This window comes from Macaca nemestrina, chromosome 7, assembly GCF_043159975.1.
Source record: "Macaca nemestrina isolate mMacNem1 chromosome 7, mMacNem.hap1, whole genome shotgun sequence".
In the NCBI taxonomy this organism is placed as follows: Eukaryota; Metazoa; Chordata; class Mammalia; order Primates; family Cercopithecidae; genus Macaca; species Macaca nemestrina.
In genome coordinates this window covers 96,936,853-96,959,625 of record NC_092131.1, presented here as the reverse complement: position 1 = coordinate 96,959,625, position 22,773 = coordinate 96,936,853, and the positions used below count along the sequence as shown (strand labels likewise).

Here is a 22,773-nt window from a genome sequence, read left to right as displayed (position 1 = left end):
TGCTTTATTTTGCTTTATGTGGTGAATTATTTTGATTGGTTTTCAAATGGTAAACCGATCTTACATTCTTGGAATAAACCCAGCATTGCTGTTATATAGTCCCTTTTTATCTGGCTGGATTTTATTTACTTGTTTTTGCTTGGGATTTTCGAAGTTATGATCATCAGTGAGATTGACTTATTTTCTGTTCTTGAAATTTTCTTGTGGCTAGGTTATTCTAAACTCATAATACAAGGTCAGGTAGGCTCTCTGTCTTTTTTTCTGGAAGAGTTTATGGGAGTATGATATTACTTCCTTTAAGATTTATAGAATTAGCTGCTGAAGCATCCAGGCCTGAAGTTTTCCTTTGGAGATGATTTTGGATGAAATATTCTGGAGAGAGATATATATATAGTCAGCCATTCTATTATTTCTCATCTCTGTTTCTGTAAATTGTAATTTTCAAAGAGTTTGTCCCTTTCATATAAATTTTCTACTTGTTGATTTAAAGTTGTTTATAACATCCTCTTATTTAATGTCAGTAAGATCTGTTGCATTGTCTACTCTTCTATGCTTGATATTGTTTTTTATCTTCTTTCTTCTTGACGGGGATTTATCAATTATATTAGTCTTTAGAAATAAACATCATTTGCCTTTACTAATCTTCTCTATTTCCTGCTTGTTTTTTCATTAATTACTACTCTTATATTTTTCTAACTCTTTAAGATGGATAATTAGATCACTTATTTTCAATCTTTCTTCTTTCTTAACATAAACATTTAAGGCTCTAAACACAACTCTAGCTCCATGCCAAACATTCTGGCATGTAATATTCTCATTATCATTCAAATTTAGTTAAAGCTATTTTCTGATTTCTCTTTTTATTTCTTCCTTGGCTAAGATATGTATTGCTAAATTCCCAAGTATATGGAGATTTTCTAGTCATCTTTTCATTTCTGATTTCTAGCTTAATTGCTTTATGGTTAGAAAATATTGATCCAGCAATGGACTACTTTTGTCAATTTTCCATGTGAGCTTGAAAAGTAGATCATTGGATGCATTGTTCTCTCTATATATTCATTAGATTAAATTTGCTCATCATATTCAAGCCATATTTAATCAGCATTTGTACTGATTTTTGTTTTTGTTTGGCTTGTTCTATCAATTACTTAGATGTGTTAAAACTTTTCACTATTGTTGTACATTTGTCTAATCCCCCCTTGAATTTTGTCATTTTTTGCTTTCTCTATTTTGAAGCTACCTTATTTGGTTTGTAGATGTTAAAATTATTACACTATCTTGGTCGATTGGAGCATTAATATGAAGCAACCTATTCTTGCTAATACAGTTTTTTCCTAAATACCTTGTTGACCAATATTGGTATGGCTATACAGTAGTCCCCTATTATCTTGGGGGGATATGTTCTCAGACCCCCAGTGGATGTCTGAAATCATAGATAGTACTGATCTCTGTATATACTATGCTTTTTCTTATACGTGCATGACCTATGATAAAGTTTACTTTATAAATTAGGCACAGTAATGGATTAACAATAATAATGAAATAGAACAATTATGGTAAGATAATGTAATAAAAGTTATGTGAATGTGGTGTTCCCCTCTCTTTTAAGATATCTTATTGTATGTAATATTTTGGAACTCCAACTAACTGAAACCACAGAAAACCAAACTGCAGATAAGGGGTGACTGCTGTCTCACCTTTTTTGTCTCCTTTTCTGTACTTTTCTTTCAAGCTGTCTTTTTGTTTCAAATGTTTCTCTTGTATCTCACTATCACTATCATTTCAATGTACATGTAATCCCTGCAAAATTAATGACATTTGCAATTGCATTTAGATTTAAATCTGTAATTTATTAATAGTAGTGTTTACTTGTTTGTTCTGTGTCTTTTTATTTCTTCTATAACTTTCCTCCACTTGCTAGGAATTGAAATACTCTTGCTATTCTTTTAGTTGTCATCTTAGAGTTAACAGCTTTATTTGCCACAGTCCAATATTGTCACTTTTAATGCCTTCCCAGTCAGTGCAGGAACCTTCTTAATCTATGTTCCACATCTCTTTGATATCTGCCATCTTTTTCTTCTTTGTGATGCCTTCTAAATACTTTCTTGGGAAAATCATGAACTGTATTAGTTCTCTGCAGTTTAAAATCCTGTCCAATTCATTCATTGGGTTTTTAACTTCAATTATTGTAGTTTTCATTTTTCAAAATTCTATTTGCTTTATCAATTTCTCTTCTTTTTCATTTTCTTTTGGATTATATCTTCAAGTGTCTCTTACATGATTTTTAACATATTAAACATTATGATTTAATATATTGGATTAGATTTCAAAATCTGAAATCTTTCAGATTTTGTTGGCTCTTACTCATGGTGTCATGTGTCCTTTTGTGGTTGGATTTTTAAGTATACACTTATATTCCTTGGACTTTCATGTGGAGAGTACTCAAACATCATAGTTGATGATGTATTTCCTTGGAGAGGAGTACTGTTTAAGTCACCTTGGGATACTGCCAATCCCAGGACCTACCAATCTAGGTCCTTCCTTAAATTCTTTTGCTTGAGGCTTTTCAAACAACACCGGTAGCATCAACTCAGATGATAAATCTCTCCACTTAGCACCAAGGTCATGATTTATGTCCACTCTTGTATGGTACAATATGTCCCTCCTTCCTTATTCTTACCCTGAATATGTAAGCTTTATGCGATGGTCTCATATTAAAATCTCCCCATGGGGAGTTCCTAGGCTTCCTTTTCTGCCCCCAACCTCCCATTGTACCATGCAGACAACAGAAAGAAGCTCAAAATCCCAATATTTGGCAGAAAATATTAGAGTGAAAATTGACATTGGAGCTTAGTTCCCTCCAAGAGTTCTTCCAATTTATTTTATTTTTATACTCTATTTCTATTTTCATGTCAACCTAATAATGGCTTTTTTTTTCTGTTGATTAGTATTTTACTTTCTCTTCAAAGTGGAATGGTATTGCTAGAAAAGGAATGATAAAGTATATTCGTTTTTAAAAAGTAATTTTATTCGTGTTTGTAGCTATTATTTTCACAACTCTACCTGATATCAAAAACTTTCTTTCTGTATTGTGTGTTTTGGGCAATAACAATGAGAAAAATGAGGGTAGCTAACACTTATTAAATAATGACTATGTGCCATATATTTTTATAAATAATTTATATGTATAAAATTATGGAATCCCCTCAGCAGCTCTATAAAGTAGATGCAGTTATTATTCCCATTTTACAGATGGGAAAACAAAAGCACAGAGAGGTGGAGTAAATTACTTAAGGCCACACAGCTAACAAAAAGTTGCACAGGAATTGTTTTTACATTATAGGCTACAAAGTTAATAAGTAATCTTCTGGGGTAAAAAAAGAGTGGGTTTTGTTGCCAGCTAGCTATGGATTTATGTCCAGGATCTGTCATCCACTGTGTCTCCACTTTAAAAAAGTTGGAAAGGGGACAAATTTCTTTTTCCTTATTTATTTTAGTTATTTGTTGTACCTGATACAGTTGTTACTTACTTTTATTATAAATATATCAATTATAAAAATAATCAAATACAACCAATGAAATATAAAGTCTTTTCTTATTGTATATATGTACATTATTTCTACAGTTTAGTTTTTTACTGTATGTAGCTTTGAGCCCACAGGGTGGGGGGGATAGTGTGAGTGTTTTTAGTGTATTCTCATCTTTTTTTTAAGCTGCATAGTATTGCAGAGTATAAATCTCATTAATTTTTCTTCATTTCGATATTTTTCAATATTTATTTTGCTGAGTTTATTTAAATACTACCAACCAGCCTGGAGAAGACATTTATGTACTGCCCCTGTGCCTTCGGGCAAGGAAAGCTGCAAGTTAAATTTCTTGCCATGCTGAACTGGATCCGTTGTGGAGTTCAGATAGCATTTCAACACATATTGTAAAATTGCCCTCCAAAAAGTTCTGATACAAGTTCTACTCTGGAGTAGAGAAGTCGGGAATGGACCTATGCAAATGTAGAAGTTCAGAATAACAAAGATCGCATAATAAAGAAGGGGGAAATATAGTGATTGATCAGTTGGTGGAGTCACATCACTGGATCAGGGAGGGCTTTGGTAAGCCTGGCCAAATCTAGACATTGACAAGGAAAAACTGATAGATTTGTTCATGTGAAAGTTTATAATTTTTATGTTAATTATAAACAAAATAAAGGAAAAAACTGAAAAAATGTTATATATAACAAACATGACAAATGTCTGAGTTTTCTACTATCCAAACTGATATTGGAAATCACTGAGGAAAAAGTTAAGCAAAACAGCTCAGGAGAAAACTAGCAAATAGTAACTCTTTTTGAGTTTTTACAATGTGCCAGACACTGAGCTAACTATTCTGCAAGTTCTTTTTAATTCTAGCAGAATCTATGATATAGGTATTATTATTCCAGTTTTACAGACGAAATTATGGTTCAGACTGATTCAATGCCTGGGAGTTACTTAACTTGAGCTAAAGCTTGAACTTGAACCCAAGTCAGTTTTTGCTTATGAATCAATTTTCTGAAGCACTTTCCTAAATAATAGCCCCAGGCCAAAAAAAAAAAAAAAGATTAGAAATCATAGAGAAATTAAAATGACCCATGGACATATTAAATGGTATTCAAATTTGCTTATAATTTAAAGAATTGAAAAATTAAAGACATATATATATATAATATTTTACATCATAATAGGCAAAGATTAAAAACAATAACACTCAGTCTTTTGTTTGTTTTTGAGAGGGAGTCTTGCTTTGTTGCCCAGGCTGGAGTGCAATGATGCAATCTCGGTTCACTGCAACCTCCGCTTCCCGGGTTCAAGTGATTCTTCTGCCTCAGCCTCTCAAGTAGCTGAGATTACAGGGCATACCACCACGCCCAGCTGATTTTTATATTTGAGTAGAGATGAGATTTCACCATGTTGACCAGGCTGGCCTTGAACTCCTGACCTCAAGTGATCTGCCCACTTCGTCCTCCCATAGTGCTGGGATTACAGACATGAGCCACTACACCCAGCCTCAGTCTTAACCAGAGGATGAGATTACTGTAGTTCTCCTATACTGTTGATAGAATTGTGATTATTTGGACAAGTTAGACAATCTCTGTCAGCCTTAATTTGCTCATCTATAAAATGGGGCAGTGACAACGTTACACTCTAAATATGTGAACAATGTTAGCACAACGCCTGGCACATAGAAAATGCTTAATAACTTTGTGCTATTCCCTCTAAAATCCACCTCCATTCTCACCCGCCTCCCATAAAAAACATTTTACCATTCTGTATTCCTAGCACAAGGCAAAGAGGCTCTACGCTTAAATCTGTATGTGAAGATGAAGACCATTAAGAAGAAATACTCTAGGTACCTCAGTAGGGCTTTCGATCTCTAGGAGTGCACGTGAACATCTACAATATATCCAAGTCCATGTCCCATCTTGTAGATCTCCATTTCCATGCCAGTCAAAGCAGGCAATAGATAAAACAAAAGGAGCCAGGAGCTCTGTGAAAATAATACATAGTGTAATCACCTACAGTATCTATCAATGGTGGTGTGATAATTTATAGAGTCAAATGCTTCCCCATTTATTTCAAGGCACTGTTAGATTTCTGGTGTAAACAAGCCTGGAAATTCCAAATATAAGTTATTAGTAAACACAAAAGCACCAATGGCATGTGATAATATCCTCCCCATGGGGCACAGTGGCTCACACCTATAATCCCAGCACTTTGGGAGGTCAAGGCAGGAGGATTGCTTGACCTCAGGAGTTGGAGACTAGCCTGGGGTGACATAGGGAGGCCAGAGCTCTACAAAAATTTTCAAAATTAAAATTAGCTCACTGTGGTGTCTCTTGCCTATAGTCCCAGCTACTAAGGAGGCTAAAGCAGGAGGATCGTTTGAGGCTGGGAGGTCGAGGCTGCAGTGAGCTATGACTGCATCATTGCACTACAGCCTGGATAACAGAGCAAGATCCTGTCTCAAAAAAGACAGAAAAAAAAAAAGAAAAAAAAATCCTCTCTTTTCTGGTAAAGGAAAGGTTACCATAATTACTAGTAATCCTGTGTTTATTGAGACAGTTATTGACTTAGAAGTGACCTAATCCTTAGTTTTGAAGATCTCCATGCAGAGCCATCCTGGTAACACTGCAGTTTTTAATCACTTTTGAGAGCCAAAGGTCTTCTCAGGAACTAAAGGTTCCAGGGAGATAAAGTCACCAATATTCTGACAAATTGAATGGCAATTGGTTTGTGACTGTCTCTTTAAGAATGTCTTTCTGGTACCCAATCATTTTGGCAGACTCTCATCTCGAGGTTTGTAACAAAATTTTTCCAGTAGACTTCTATAACTATGAACATGAAATAAACATGACAAGTTGACTCAGTGGCAGTTGTCGAACATCAGAGGAAATCATATTTATGTGGTTTGTCTACAGCACATTTAACTGGACGGTCCCCTTCCTTTCATCTCTGGCCTGTTTGATTCTGGCAGCAGCCACCATCATTTTGTATTTCATTCCACTGCGGTACATCATTTTAATCTGGGGTAAGTTTGGCATGGTCCTTTTGCTAGCAATCAATTCCAGGTAAGAACCAATTACTCATTTTTAAAGTACGACTATTAACTTTAAATGTGCTCTTGTTGGCAATTAAACATGAGATTAAGGAAAGCATTTAGGGAACAAAAACTACCAGGACCTCCCTGAAAAGGCCAGTTGCTTGAATGATCAGCGTAGATATTTATAGGCCTCTTGCATAATTGCAATCAAATAAAAATGTGATTGTACATGCCATTTCCCTTTGGGCTTTCCTAATCATAAATCCTCTTGAATAATATATTGCTGTGCTCAGGTAACTTTAAGGAAACACTGTTCAAATAGCGAGCAAACACCTGCATCATGCCCTTTATATTATATAAAAGTGGATCTGACCACTACCAGGTTGCTTCTGACACTTCATCTCTCTTGGAGGAAAAAATTCACCTAACCCCATTCTTAAATCCAGAAGCAGGGAGAGGGAGGGGAGGGGAGGGGGCATTCTGTGAATACCTAACCAGTGCCTGAACAGAGAGGAAGTTATTATTTACCAGGGGAAATGGTGTGCCGATATAAAGTTTAGCTGCTTTAAAAAGAAAGTAGAAACAAAACTGGCAAACTGGAAATAAATGTCATGACTTGATTTAATACTCAAACTAGCGACTGGACAAAATGCAAGCAGCTTGGTGAACATTTGTTTCTGTTCCTGGGTGGGCTCTGAGTTGATATAAGGAGAGGGAATTGCAGTAACTTAAATGTTGGAGAAGCAGTTAGCCCTTCTCCGTAAAGGGTCTGCCAATCCTGGTTTTCCATGACTTAGCTATGACTGCCACTGAGTTCTCAATGGTCATCACTTCCAGGGATCTTCAGATGTTAAGATGTTTGGGGAAATCACAAAGAGAAGAGACTGTGTTGAGATGCATTCATTCTCAAGCAAAAGCTGAGAGCCTGCAAATGCTGGATGAAAGCTACAACCGTTCTAAAAACCATTAAATATAGATTTTTTTCAAAGACCATCCAACAAAGGTAGAATCCTGCTGTTAAGAAAAGCCAAACTTGGGCAATAGGAAAAAAGTCATGGAAAAAATAGAATAGCTTATACAGTTACAGAAGTAGAATGATTTAGAGATTTTGAGAGAGTATAATCCAATTATTCTCTAAACTGTTCAGGGATCTATTTTAATACTTGATGATCCTGATTCTTGGAGGAAAGTCTAATCTGTGCTTAGTTCTTATTGGTATTTTTTGTTTACTTGGCAACAATAATAGCAAATTGATCCTTAAGAAAGAACATAGAGCTCCTCAGGGCCACTGATTAAGAAGTCATATTCTGAAAAAAAAAAAAATTAAAAAAGTATTTTCCTGAATAATTTATATACTGAATGTTATTCACATCAACTGGGTATCTTATTTTTCAATTATGTTTTCATGAGTACTACTGTCTTATTTACTGATAACGTTTAGAACATAGATCTTAAGATTGTTGTCTGACCCTAACCAGAATGTGATTAAAAATTGCAATCATTTGGCTAGTGGTTTGTTCACTTTTAAGTTCATGTAAGTTGAGTGCCATGGTCAGCTGTTAAACACTGCTTCTTCTTGATTTCCTCATCATCCTGGTGCTTGCTTGTTCTGTTTCTATGCATCTTTCCTTCCACAAAGAAGACTAATACTGGCTGGATACAGTGGCTCACGCCTGTAATCCCAGCACTTTGGGAGGCAGAAGCGGGCGGTTCACCTGAGGTCAGGAGTTTGAGACCAGCCTAGCCAATATGGTGAAACCCTGTTTCATAAGCCAGGGTGATGGCAGGCACCTGTAATCCCAGTTACCTACGTGGGAGGCTGAGGCATGAGAATCGCTTGAACCTGGGAGGCGGAGGTTGCAGGGAACTGAGATCAAGCCACTGCACTCCAGCCTGGGCAACAGAGCAAGCCTCCATCTCCAAAAACAAACAAACAGACAAACAAACAAACAAACAAAACCGAATACTGTATTTTCTCATTTGATCATCAGTTTTGAGATTCCAGTCCCTCTTTATACCTAGATCACTTTGACTTCTGATCTTATCCTCCAAGATCTTGGCAGCTTTCCAACAACTTTCTGCATCTACTTAGTGAAATATTGCTCTATTTTTCATTTTATGGATAAAGTTATTAAATGGTATGGAGTTTATTATGCTCTCTTGGGCCCACAGTAACCCTCTGAGCTTTGTACTCTATGTCTGGTTGTTCAGTTTTACATTTTAAACAGGAGCTCATAGTTTATTGATGAGCTTACCATAGTGAATGTAGTCACAAGCCTTGACAATTACCACGTGATCTATTGCCTCTTCTCATTATGTAAAAACTGCTATGCCATCCTAGAATATATTCTGAAATTCTGTTAGGACTTATCCTAAGACAAATTAGTTCCTAGCTAGCATAGGCCAGGACATTGTTTTGCAGATTTCTTACATGACTGCATCATTTGAAGCAATTTTTTTCTCACAAAGGAGATAAATGTATATGTCTTAAAGTTTTAGTGGTTTTTCTAACTTTAAGGATCAGAAGACTTTCTTATTCTAAGTTACTTATTCGTTTTTTATTGAGTGCTAAAATGGTGAATATCCTTAAATGTTTTGTTCTATGTTTTGAATTTTTTGAAAAAATTTAACTGTATATGCTAGATTTCCATGTTCTATATCCTCAAGTCATATTTTTGTATAAGTATTAGAATCATTTCACATAAGCACATAAAAACAGTCTAATTTCATATTAGCTATGGGGAATATTTTTGGACACACCAAAATTATTTTGATAGGTGAGGTATTTTATTTCCTCTTTAGCCCTATAATTCTTAGTGTAGCCACATTTATGTAATAGACCTTTAATGAGTATTTAAATATTTTTCTGAATGAATGAGCCTGCAAGCTTAATACCTGTGCTCTATATAGATGACATTTTGTTAGGCCCATGACCTCACTTGTGTAGGAGTGTGATTTTTGAAAATTAAGTGAGAAGTAGATTTTAAGGATATCTGAAGTTTTCTTTAGCAAACATTATCTACTATATTTTAGTCACTTACATGAAGTATGTATTTCCAGAAGGCAGAGCATTTCTTAGGATTAGATCCCATGTGGGTTTCCTTTTGAGAGATTTCCCATATTCCTTCCATTCGTAGAGGTTTTAATTATACTTTTTCAGTTCTAGTTGAAACCACTTCTGTTTTTTCAGGTAGATATTAATTCTGTAAGCTAAATTTTTAGTTTTTTGCAAGAAGGACCTATTCTTTAAGTTTGTATCTTCATTTGATAGCACAATATCTCTACATGGAAGACACTCAGAATTTGATAAACGAACAGGCAAGGAACCCCTGCCTCACCCCAACCAATGTATTACAGTTGGAGCTACCTGCTGGTCACTCATGTAACTATCTGAAAAATGGTGTTATAATTGTGTTTCAAGTGGTTATTCTCAAGTGGGCAAATGTGCAAAGCAGCCATGCAATTTTTCATCTCTTCTGATTTTCTCCAAGTGATATATATTTTTTTAACTGTAGGGCTCATTCCACCCCACTGATCAATTCAGTCTATGATCCGGGACCAATACATAGCATCTTTCCCAACAAAATGTTTTTCTTCAGTATTTTATCCCACTTGTTTTTTTTTCTATTTTCTTTTCCTTTTTTCTTTTTCTTTTTTTTTTTTTTTTTTTTTTTTGCTAAAAGTAACTTTACAACAGATATACTCTCCATCTGTACCATTTAGGTTAAAAAAAATCTAAGGTATGTTTAGCATGCCAATAGATGAAGCCACAATTTCTAAATGTGTCTACGTCATCATAGCTGACTTTAATAGTATTAAAGGCTCTTTTCCATCCTCACTTCCTTTGTCTCCTTAGCTTGTTTGCATCTACAGTAATGATGGTAGTCCTCTGCATTGTTGTAGAATTTCAGATTACAGTATCATTTTGCCTGTACTGCCCAACGTGATTCTCCCATCTACCCAAGAAACTCTATAAGGAGGTCTTTATTATTCAAATGTTAATGTAAGAAATGTAAGGTACAGGAAGGTGATTTTTCTAAAATTACACAGCTAATACATGATGAAGCCAAAACTGGGGCCCAGGTATTCCTACATCATAACCTTTGTTTTCTTGTCCCTTAAAGAATGACCAAGGTGGCCGCGTGTGGTGGCTCATCCTGTAATCCCAGCACTTTGGGAGGCTGAGGTGGGTGGATCACCTGAGGTCAGGGGTTCAAGACCAGCCTGATCGACATGGCGAAACCCCGTCTCTTAAAACAAAAAATAACCAAGGAGTCTATGATTTCCTGTTGACAGTCAGTCTCACACAGTTGTTAATAGGGCAGAATTATTGGAACGTTTGATCTTGGACACCTTCATAAATAAGGTGTGCCTTTAAAACATGCAGTCTGAGTGCCCTATAATTTGTATTCTGGTTTTTTTCGAACATAGATAGTCTCAGTGCATTGTGGAATACTTTTGCCCTTATTGGTGCATTTGAGCTACTGTGCAGGTTTATAATCTTCCCAGTGACTAAGAATGCAGTGTTTTGATCAGCTGTGATATTATCCCTGCCTTGGTGTTCATTGTAAAGACTCCAGATGCGCACACCATATATAATTAACAATAGAAGATATATCTGTTCTCAATACGTCTTTGTCTCCCTTCATCATTTTGCCTTGTCTGTTTTCTTTTGCCAAAAAGCCTATGCTACAATTAAATGTCTTTAGAATAACACAGTGAGAGTATTTTAATGTAAAGGAACACTGGGGGAAATTTTAGCTAGAAACATGAAGCTTGCTGTGGGGGTAGAGGGAAAAAAGGCAGAGTGCAGCTTTGACTTGAGGGAAAGGGGATCGTTTGCTAGGAATCTTCACCAGCCCAACCGCCAAGCCACCATTTACTTGGGCACAATGGCTGGCTCCCATTTGCAAAGCAGATGTAAATCTGACCCTCCAAAGAAATGACTGGAGGTTGGCATTGTGTCAGGTATAATGCCATGCAGGAAGCCTAGTCCTCAGATGAAAGCAAAATAATATTTAATGAACAACAACAAAAAAAAATCAAACCCTTTGTGTGTTGGGGACTAGTGAACAGTTAAATGTTACCTTGACTCCTGAGTAGGAGCCATTCAGAGTACAACGAAGCTAAGAATTCATTCAGCATCATTGGGACTGACAGCCCTTCAGATATGATCCTTGTTAAACAAGCACCCTGTGGCAAAACTTCAGAAGGCCACCTAGTCTTTCTGCTTCTAAAACTCAACATGAAAAGCAGGTTGACATTTGGTGAAAAGACTACAGCTTATGAGCTCCGGATATAGTCAAAGCAGCTCCAAAGAGCAGAGTAGAAGACAAAACGTGGTTGAGAGGAACTCCCCTCTAAAGAGTTAGCCAGGGGCAGAGCGTGTCCTGGATATGCGGGGGAGCCCAAGGTGCCACCACCACAGAGGGACAGTCTATAGGATGTCGACGTCTTAAACGTTGAACCCGTTTCTAATTATCATTGTCCTTGTCCTAAATTAGCATGTTCTCCATTGCCCAGACAGACCCACGCGCCGACGTTGTGATCCATAAATTAAGTTAGCAACCATAGTAAGATAATTTTCCAATAATAACTTTTCACAGTTTCCTGCAGCATCAAAGTACAATCAACATGTCAGGTTCTGTTCTGCTGTGAGAGGAGAGAAACCTGTGAAAATGAGTTGGAGGTGGGGAAAGACGGATGACTGCAGTTTTCTCTGTAACAACAAAAAAACATCTCCCGCCCTCTGCCTCCCACTGCTATGTTTGGTCCAGAGCCTCCAAGCAGGGACTTGTTTGGGCTAATGAAGGCCTTTTCCCATCTGGGACATTTGTTTTCATAGCAGAGGAGGCTGTTAATCAGCGTATTCCAAAAGAGCCAACGTGCTCCCCAGTTTGAGCGTGTGTTTCTGTCGCCCTGCTGCTGGGATTGTAATGGGATTTTCACAGCTGAAGAAGGCAGAGCCCCTCTTCACCAGCCCCTGCTTCCTGCCTTCAGGAAAAGGCATTTGTGAATGATTCCACATGACAGCAACATGTGCATGACTTGAGGTCTGGTAATTGTTTTCACACTAATTTTTACTTGTGAATATCCCCTCTCCCCCCAGTCAGGCAAGTTTTTGAAGATAGATGCTAGATAGATAGATGATCGATTGATTGATAAAGAGATCTCCTGTGTTTCTATTTTTCAGGCATAAATAAATTTACTAAGAAGCTTCGAAATCCCTATTCCATCGACAATAACGAGCTACTAGACTTCCTCTCTAGAGTGCCATCTGATGTTCAAAAGGTATGTAATGAATGGTCACCACCAACAGTGGCCCCGACCTGAAATCTGGCCAGCCCTGGAGCCAGAGGAGCACAAGGCTTCACTTGTGTGAGTAATTGAGATAAGGAACCAGAAAATCCTTAAAGAGGCCTGGCTTGCAGGGAAGTGGCAGAAAAATCTTTGTCCAAAGCATGAGGTGATTGGGGGAAATTGTTTTGAAAAAGAGCTACTTAAGAATGATCTGAAACTCACACTGTGTGGCTACGGTGCACTGACGCTTGTCCCCTTTCGATTGCTTGCCTCCCTAAAGAGGATAAAATGGGCTCAGTGAGTAGAATTGCATGAGATTCAAAGCCGGGGAGTTTTGCTTATTTTCTTCTTCTTCTTCTGGGTGGTAAGCATTTTAGGGGAAGCAGGGGACAAGAGGATTATTCTTTTTATTCTCATTTGCCCTGATATATCTCCTAGGCCTCCCTTCTATCCCTTTCCCTCTGAAGACTTACGGATGCTGAGGGTGCAGCCCCCATTTACTCTAATACACAAAGAGGCAGAGACAGTGTGAAATAATGTGAGATCAATCCGAAGTATTATTCACAGATAATGGTCACTTAGTCCAGCAGCGTCCTGTTTCTGTGGATACACAGAGATTAACGAAGGCAACATACTAGAAAGTCATGTAGAGTAGCTCGATCCTGGCCCCTGTGGATCAGCCTGCTATAAATCCAGAGGAAGGAGGGCAGGCGGCAATTTCTCTAGTGGAGAATAGAGATCACTGAATAGGTAGATGGGGAGACCATGGCGTGAAATATCATCAAGATGATCAAAGACACAATCCTTTAATATCTTAGAGAATCCCAAATCAAATATCGATTTTCATATTTGAGTCACTGTAGCATAATTGGTTCCCTGGCAGCTAAGGGGGGATTGCAAAGATCTGGGGCAGATAGGCCTTAGAGTTTCTTCCCCCTTCATTCCCAGTTCTAGAAATTAAAATGGACGCTGTGGTGCTATCTTTCTTTAAACTTCATTTTATAATTAGCTGTGAAAACACATTCTATAAAGATGAATTTACTCTTTAACATTTGTATTACTTAATTAAAAAGTAATCACTGGGCCCCTGTTTGTTTTGCATTGAAGATTGACAGGTATGTCATCCTCTGCTCCCTTAGGGCACTTTCGCAAAACACCATAAGGAATGGGGTATTTTCTTCATTTATCTGCCTCTGACAAAGTACAGCCTGACTTCTGTGATCAGGCATAATGTCCTTGGGGAATTTGGCACAAATGCTAAAAATAGGGAGCACATGTGGTCTGTAATACAATATTTTAAATAAAGCCATTCCACCAGCAGCCTATCAAAGCCTATACACTAAAGCAATACGTTTGCAGCGTACCATCACTTGGGTCGCAGTGTGAGTTCATGCTGTATCCTTGAAGAATAGAAATTTCCATCGAGCCCCCAAGGATTCTCTGTGCACAGTCCAGGCACTAGCCCTCAAAGTGGCCATTCCAGTTGCAGTTGGCATGAACACAGAGAGATGCGACAAAAGAGCATTCCAGGAAGATATACAGTATGCGAGTAAGATCCTCCCTGTTTCGCCAAGGGCGCTTTCTAATAACACAGTGACAGTTTGCCACTGGGGACTCCTGAGTACTCATATTTATCACAGATGTTTTAGCCATTACATTGCAAGTGAAATTAATTTCTAAGAGAAATCTATATAAAAGTCTTGGGGTATCAATTTCAGCATTTTTTCCTCTCAGGCAAAGTAAATGTATATAATTTTCTGAGATGTGTTCCCCAAGATTTTAGATATTTTTAAATGAATAATCCTAAGTTGCTGTATCATATACTAAGATAAACATTCCCAAGAGGCAGTTATTAAGCTTACTTATGGTTGAAAACTGGCACACACAAAACGAACATCATCTTGCAGTGCCCAGAGAAGGTAGAAACCCACGCATCTCATTAGAAAAATCTGCTTTTAATATTTTGGTTTCAAGAAATGATGCATGACTTCTCAAATCCTTCCTGCAATTAATCCCTCCATGTTCCTGTGTTTAGAAAATGATTCATTACCTTTGAACCTTCCTTCCTTTGCCTTAGGTTGTCCTTGGGGAGCCATTAGCACACACTGTGGTGAGCTAGGGTTACCTAACCGCCAGCATCACGGCTGTTTGTTTTCACAGGTGCAGTACGCGGAGTTGAAACTCTGCAGCGGCCACAGCCCCCTGCGGAAGAAGCGCAGCGCTCTCTAGGGCACACGCTGACTTTGGACAGCAGCACCCAATATTGTGTTTGGTTGATTAGACCAACATTATGGCTGTTTCAGTGGTACCCAAGGTGTCCTTCTGAAATGCATGCCCTGTGGCACCCTCTGTATTCTTCCTCCTCCTTCACGTGCACAGACATACATGCATGTGCACACACCCCCATGCATGGGTGTCCTAGTTGCATAGAGGGTCAGCCCAGCAAAAAGCAACAATCCTGAGACTGGGAAAGACTAACATCCATTCTGAAATAGGAGACAACAAGGCTGCAGCCATGGGTCTGAACACCACCTTCCTTGAGAACAGCCAGGAGCCCACTTGGATTCGAGAGTGACTTTGAACTTGTTTTCACACCTCCAACAGACTCTCATTAAGATTCAGTTATTTCCACTCCCCATCCCCACACTCCTTTCAGATTATTGTCCATGGGCGTAAGTCTCTTCTCCGAGTTAACAAGTCTTCGGTAGCCATCATCTGTCCAAATACGGTATATTATTGAAAGACATTTTTAATAATTACCAGAATTAGTTCGAACCTTTAGGGATCTTTCAGCCATGATTATTAAGGATATGTATGTGAATTTTTGGGAGACCTCTTCAGTGCTGGATGGTCAACCTGCAGCGTGGTCCATTGCTGGCCATGGATGCCCCAAGAAGGTCCCTAGAGATCACTCACTTGAAAAATGAGGCTTCCGTGAAAGTATTTGGTTGCTTTCTGCTACCACTTCTCCTGACTTTACTTTTTGCATATTTTCAAAATATTATAAAATGTCAACATACAATTTCAGAAAGGCAGGTGGGGGTAGGGGAGAAATGAATGAATGAATTCTCTAGGTATTTAGAAGATAAGGAACTGAAGACCAAGAGACTAATAAGGCTGCTTACCTAATTATTATAATCATTTCATTTGCCTGAATGTTTTAAGCAGAAAGTAGAAATACTTCAGCTGCCCAAATGTATCTTTTGTTCCTCTTAGAAGTAAAATAAGCTACAAACAATAAAAATTTATTTCAGAACCCCATTTCTAGAAAATACCACCCCAGAGTCCTCCTTTGACAGCATCTGTTTCTGCAGACCTCATCATTCCACAGTATTTCCCTGCCAGGTAAAAATCCTGACTTTGTGCATATATAAAATGTATGCAGTTAACTGTTTAAATGATATTTAAGTTTTAAAGATTGTATTTTGTTGACACATACTTTGTGCAGTTTTTATATATGTATGTATTATAAAGAAAAGTTAAGGTAAAAAGATCTCATTTAATAGTGAGTTCCCTATTTTATTTTTTTTGTCTCTGGGTTGTAATTTAATAATCTTCAAACAAAATGTTTACGAAAAATGCCAAAGATTCTAAATCTTATCATCCAGTGTCTGTTTTTCTTCATGTTGTGTCTCACTGGGTTGCTTTCTGGCTGAGCCAGATTTCTGCATGATTTGATTTACTTCAAGTTAATGAAGCTGGCTGGAAAAGAGCCTTGCAGAAATTATAAAAGCTCCAGTAAATCTCGTAGTTGTACATACAATAGATACCCAAGAACCTCTTTTGTCAAACCAGTTACTCAATCTTCTGTGTAAACAATGCCTCATTGTCTTGCTTCTAACTATCATCTAGTTTATCACTGTCTGTCATTTTGTAACGACCTAAGTCAGACATTTTTAAACAGACATGTGAGATCTGATCAGTCATTTGAATGAAAACTTTCAGCAGCAAAATAACCCCTTATTTATTTAAAAGTGGAACCAATACTTTATTGTTGTTCTTTTGCTATAGAATTTCAAAATGAAATTATTTGCCCGACAAGAAGGCATCATTAGTTAGAATTCTTTCCTCTGTAGCCCGACTGAAATTCTCAGTGTTAAGTTTAGGACCCAAACACCAGCTGGGATGTAAGATTCAGGACCGAATCAACCTTGAATAAACTGTATATAGAAAACAATTGTTAGTTAATTAAGTAGACACTGGATGTTAAAAAGGAATGTTAGTTGTAAGTGACATGTTAAGATTTATACAAATTGTCAAAAACTTTTAGGAAAGATTCCAGGATGCTTTCAATAAAATTTATGGATTATAGATTCACAGTATGATAATTAAGTAGGGATGCTGAAGTCTTGCCAAGTTTTCCTGGTTCTCTTCTCAAACTTTATCCTCCCATTTCTAGTCCTGTCTCTCGATCTAATAGGCATCTACACCTCAGCAGGTCAGAAACTAAACATCATCTGTCTCTCCCTGTCTTCAGAACCCCGACCCTCATAATCTCCTTCCAGCTTCTTCGTTTGCCTTGCTGGGACTGGCATTTTCTGGGCTCGGAATTTCTCGGTCATCCTCTTTTTTGCTCCTCGTGCTGTTGTTCTCGTCTCCCAACTCAGAAAGCCTAGTAGGTCCAGTGTCAATGCGTTGACCACTTCTGTTCTGATTGCCGCTACCCAAGTGGAGGCCTTCATAACCTCTCAGATGTCACGGCCATGGTGCCAGTTACATTATGCCTAGTTAATCTTCATTCAGACTGGAAGGACCTCCCCCCAATTTCTTTCTGAATAGATTCTACTCTCCTTCAACACTTCCAAGTCTCCTGCCCCAAAGAGGCTTGGTCCTGTGGCTGGATGTGACTCCAGCTTCCTTTTTTGTACCTTCACATCTTTCATATCTTTCTGGCATCTGCCGTACATCATAAGAGGCTTCGACCACTGTCCTCCACTGAATAGCCCATTATAGCTGGCACCTAATAGTTACTCAGGAAATAAATACTTGTTTAAGAGGCCAGATCATAGAGATTATTTTTCTTTCTCTGCCTTTTCATGTGCTGTTTTCAGAACAGAGGACTGGGTTGGACAGATTAGTATGATCTATCCTGGAGATTCATTTCTTGCATTAAGAGCTTATTTTGTGTGATATTATTTATAATCCCTGGCTATGTCAATTATAACCTTTTAAATTATGTCTTATATTTGAAGTTCTTACCTACATATCAGAGGAAAATATAATGTTTATTTCCAGGTGGTAAGACAGTCTTTTGATTCTTTTTTCTTGTAAATTATCATTTAACAAGTCTATATTGAATGCTGATAATTTTCTGGAATGAAACAGACTGCATCCCCTTGGTAGAGCCAGACATTAAACAGATACTTTTGAGAAACAGCATGCCATGCTCAGATTTAAGTTTGAAAAATATTCTGGCTGCAATGCATAGCCTAGCAATTTTCAAAGTTTAGAGAAGAGTTATTAATATTAGTCTTTTGGAGTACTACTGATAAATGAATAACACCCCAGACTTTCAAATAGTGGCACTGGAAAAAAAAATAAGTAGAATTGAGAGACGGTGAAGAGATAAAGTGAGCAGGACTTAACAATTGCTGGGCTATGGGATGAGGGAGAGTAGAGTCAAGGATGGCTCTCAGTCACCCTGTCTCCAGGTCTAGGAAGATGGTGTTACCTTTCACTAAGGGAGAGAACTGTAAGAACTGCTGTGAGAGGACCACAGGAGTCCAGTTTTAGCGCTGAATCTCAGGTGCCTGAAAAGCATCCAAATGGGAATGTCAGCAAGATAATGGAATATATGGATTTAGTTCTCAGAGAAGTAACACACTGTACTTGATATGTACACAAGTTAAGGGCAAACACTGCATATCAAAGTGATTGAAACTAAATGCTTCAAGAAATTAAACCTTGAAGAACTCAACAGTCGATGTCATATGTATAAAGGCAAGTCAGTTAAGAGTGTAAATAGAAACAGGGGTAAATACAGAGGAGAAGAACAGTAAGCATGGACCACCCTAGAATTCAGTGGCAGAGCATACTTCAAGAAAGCTGATGTGGTCAATAACATCAAATGCTGCAGAGATCACGTAAGTACAGAATCATGACCTTAATGTGACAGTTTGGAAGCACCCTGGCAACATGTCATTTCAGTGGAATGGTAGAAATGGAAACCATGTTTGGGTTGAGAAGTGAGTGGATGTGAAAATATGGGGTCTCTGAATGGAGGTAACCCTTGAAAAATTCCACTGTGGAGGAGAAAGGAGAGAGAGGGCTGGAATTTGGAATGAAAGGAGATATTTGGGATTATTTTAGTAAGAAAACAGATGTGTCATGACCTCAGTGTAAATCTAATAGCTGCAAAAAAATTCTTCATGGACATGAGATGGAGTTAGCCATATTCATTATTTAAAACTATGTTCTGCACTTACACATTGTTGGTTGAAGTGTAAATTAGCTCAACCACTGTGGAAGACAGGGTGGGTGTTTCCTCAAAAACCTAAAGAGAGAAATACTGTTTGACCCAGCAATCCCATAACTGGGTATATACGCAAAGGAATATAAATTGTTCTACTATAAAAACACATGCACACACATATTCACTGCAACACTATTTACAATAGCAAAGACACTGGATCAATCTAAATGCCCATCATTGATAGAATGGATAAAGAAAATGTGGTAGATGTATACCATGGAATACTATGCAGCCATAAAAAAGAATGAGATCATGTCATTTGCAGGAACATGGATACAGCTGGAGGCCATTATCCTTAGCAAACTAATGCAGCAACAGAAAACCAAATACCACATGTTCTCATTTATAAGTAGGAGCTAAATGATGAGGACACATGGATACATAGACGGGAACAAAATACACTTGGGGCTATTGGAGGGTGAAGGGTGAAAGGAGGAAGAGGATCAGGAAAAATAACGAGTACGAGGCTTAATACATGGGTGATGAAATAATCTGTACAACAAACCCCTCTGACACAGTTTACCTATGTAACAAACCTGCACAGGTATCCCTGAACTTTAAAAAAAACCTATGTTCTATCAAAACCTGCCTCTCATTTATGTATTAGGAATCTTATGGCAGCAGAACAGTTGAAAAACTAAAATAAAAATCTTCTGAAAATGCACTGAGTGGTAATTGATAATTGAATAAATACTGAAATCCCGAAGGATAACTTCTAAAGGAATGGCTTCAAGTATGTTACCCTTGTGTAAAGCCCACAGCTGTTCTGTCCTAGCATTTTAATGTAATGATTTACACAGGAAAATGGATATTCAAGCACACAAGAATACTAATATTTTATAGCATTTATCAAATGCCAGTTACTTTTCTAAGTGTTTTAGATATAATCGCTCATTCAAAATAATTCTAAAAATTGAAATTTCTCCAAATACTTACAGAGGAAAAAAAAACAAAAACCTGTCACTCTTATACAAGCTCCTCTAGACAATAACAAAAGAAAAAAGAAAACACTTTCTTAAGCATTTTATGAGGCCAACATAACTCTCCTTCAAAACCAAGTCCTACAAAGAGTGGAAAACTACTTAACAAAATCCCTTATGAAGACAGATACAAAATTGTGAAAGCTATATGAAAGTCTTTCACTGAAAACATCAGTGAGGCTTCCAGATGCCTGACCAGACATCTTGTATTCTCTTCCACGAAGAAGAACCAAAAAAAATGAGTGGATAATCACAGTTCACATATATCATATAAGAAAGAACACTGGAATTCTACAGAGAGTGACAGGAAATACCTGAAGCAAGGAAGGGGAAGAGAACAATACAGTCTGTTCAGGTAGGATAGGCTAGGAGCCAGGAAAGGCTCTCCAGATGAGAAAAGAGTAAGTGGGTGACTCCTAGTGATCAACATTTCCACTACAGACTCCCACATTCCAGCCATAGGAATTCCCCTTGACTATTGTGAGCCCCAAGACTGACATAGGGAGCTACCTGAAGACCATGTGATGACATTGCCCCAGAGAGGGAGCACACATGTACCCACACACCCGCAAGTCCTAAGCAGCTACAGCAAGTTGTCCCTTTGATATCTCAGCCCTCACCAGACTGCATTCTGCCCCGGACCCAACAGCCCCTGCATCTTCATATCCCTGGAACCTTAATGACATGCTCCACCTGCAGCCACAACTCCAGCTGCCCGCTACCTTTAGGGCTGACACACTGCTCCCAACTGTGAAGCTGCTGTGCATTTTTAATCACCCTAAGGACAACAGATCCACCAGGTGACAGCCACAGCAGTAGGCTGCCTCAACTGGGGCCAAAGGGCAAGTGAAATGTACACTTCCCAGTCACTTGCGTACCACTGCTGCCATTGAAACTGACTCTATTCTCCCCCGTACCAGGAGTGCAGTATGGCTGCTGCCACCCCAACATGAACATTCTGGGGCCTGGGGTCACACTACCCCTGCCTTCCATAGTCAGTATCTGCAAGCACTACTGAAGGATGTGAGGATGAGTCCACTGGGCCTGGCTCTGACCCCCACCCCTTAGTACCCAATCCTGGCATCCGGAGGCCTGGGGAGTACCCAGGCCAGTCCACAAATATTGGCACCTGAGCACTCCAACAAGGGCCCTGAAGTTGGAGCCACCCAACCTGCCACTACCATCACAATGGGCACCCCCCCAACACACACACACACGTGTCACCTGTGAGTCTGGGGACTGGCCTGCCCAGCCGGTCACAACCACTGCCACCACCACTGTGGAGCTCTCGGGACTCAGAGGTTAGTCCCACCACTACTACTGCTATCACCTACGCCATGCAAACTGCCCAAGTGCCCAAGGACACATCACTCACTACCAGTCCATGACTGCCACTACTATCACCCAAACAAGCTGCCTAGAGGCCCAAGAATTGGCTTGCTTGGGTCTGCTAATACAGTGCCAGCATACACTGTCCTAGGGCCCAAGGACAGATATGCTTAGCATGCTGCTGCTACCACTGGGGCCCAAGGACAGGCCCATCTGGTGTCCCTGTCACAAGCAAAAGTTCACCACAGCCTTCCCTAATAACCACAACCTAGGCCACTGAGGAAAATCACAGACTTCAATGAAGCTATTTAGAGCCAAAGAAATCATGAAAGCTACACTACAGCATGCACCCAGAATCAAAGCCAAAGTACCATACCCAACAAACACCACACACACATCTTCAGGAAAAAGTCCTCCCCTAGGAAGGCAAGTTAAAAAGTGGAAAGAAGTGATTGTCATGACAGATGTTCAGATATCAATGTAAGGATATAAGAAACATGGGAAAAAAAAAAAAAAAAAAAAAAAAAACCACAAAGATAGTACTTCCAAAGGGACATAATTCTCTGGCAACAGATTAACTAAAAAAAGAAATCTATGAAATCCTGGATAAAGAATTCAAAATACCAATATTAAAGAAGCTCAGTAAGATAAAAGAGAATACAGAAAAACAATACAAATAAATCAGAAAAATAAGTTAGTATATGAATGAGAAATTTTCTAGAGATTTCAAAAAGCACAAAACAAATTGAACTGAATGATTTATTAAGTAAAATACAAAATACTTTCAATAGCTCAACAATAGACTAGCTCAAGAAGAAAGAATTTCAAAACTTGAAGACATGTCTTTTAAAATAACACAGGCAGACAAAAAAAAAAAATTGAGCAAAGCCTACATGACATATGAGATACCTTATAGGGACCAAACTTTTTGGTGTTCCACAAGACAAAGAGAAAATTTAAAAGTTAGAAAACCTATTTAATGAAATAATAGCTGAAAACATCCTAAGTCTAGGAAGAGATTTAAACATCCAGATACAGAATGCTTAGAGATTCCCAAACACAATGCAAAAAAGTCTTCTCCTCAGCACATTATAATCAAATTGTAGTAAGTCAAAGATC

At 38.3% G+C, this 22,773-nt stretch overlaps 1 protein-coding gene across 3 annotated transcripts in view; it reads left to right on the top strand.

Annotated features, from left to right (window-relative positions):
* Positions 1-21,009, top strand: part of LOC105479363 (multiple C2 and transmembrane domain containing 2) — a 262,013-nt gene extending 241,004 nt beyond the window's left edge. The window contains exons 21-23 of one of the 3 annotated variants that reach the window (XM_011737316.3): positions 6,452-6,561; positions 12,767-12,864; positions 15,034-21,009. In XM_011737316.3, the coding sequence (XP_011735618.2) occupies positions 6,452-6,561; positions 12,767-12,864; positions 15,034-15,102 (277 nt within the window). In that variant the 3' untranslated portion in view covers positions 15,103-21,009. The remainder of the gene's footprint in view (positions 1-6,451; positions 6,562-12,766; positions 12,865-15,033) is intronic. The other 2 variants (XM_071100616.1, XM_011737317.3) reach the window with 2 other exon arrangements.
* Positions 21,010-22,773: the final 1,764 nt, after the last annotated feature.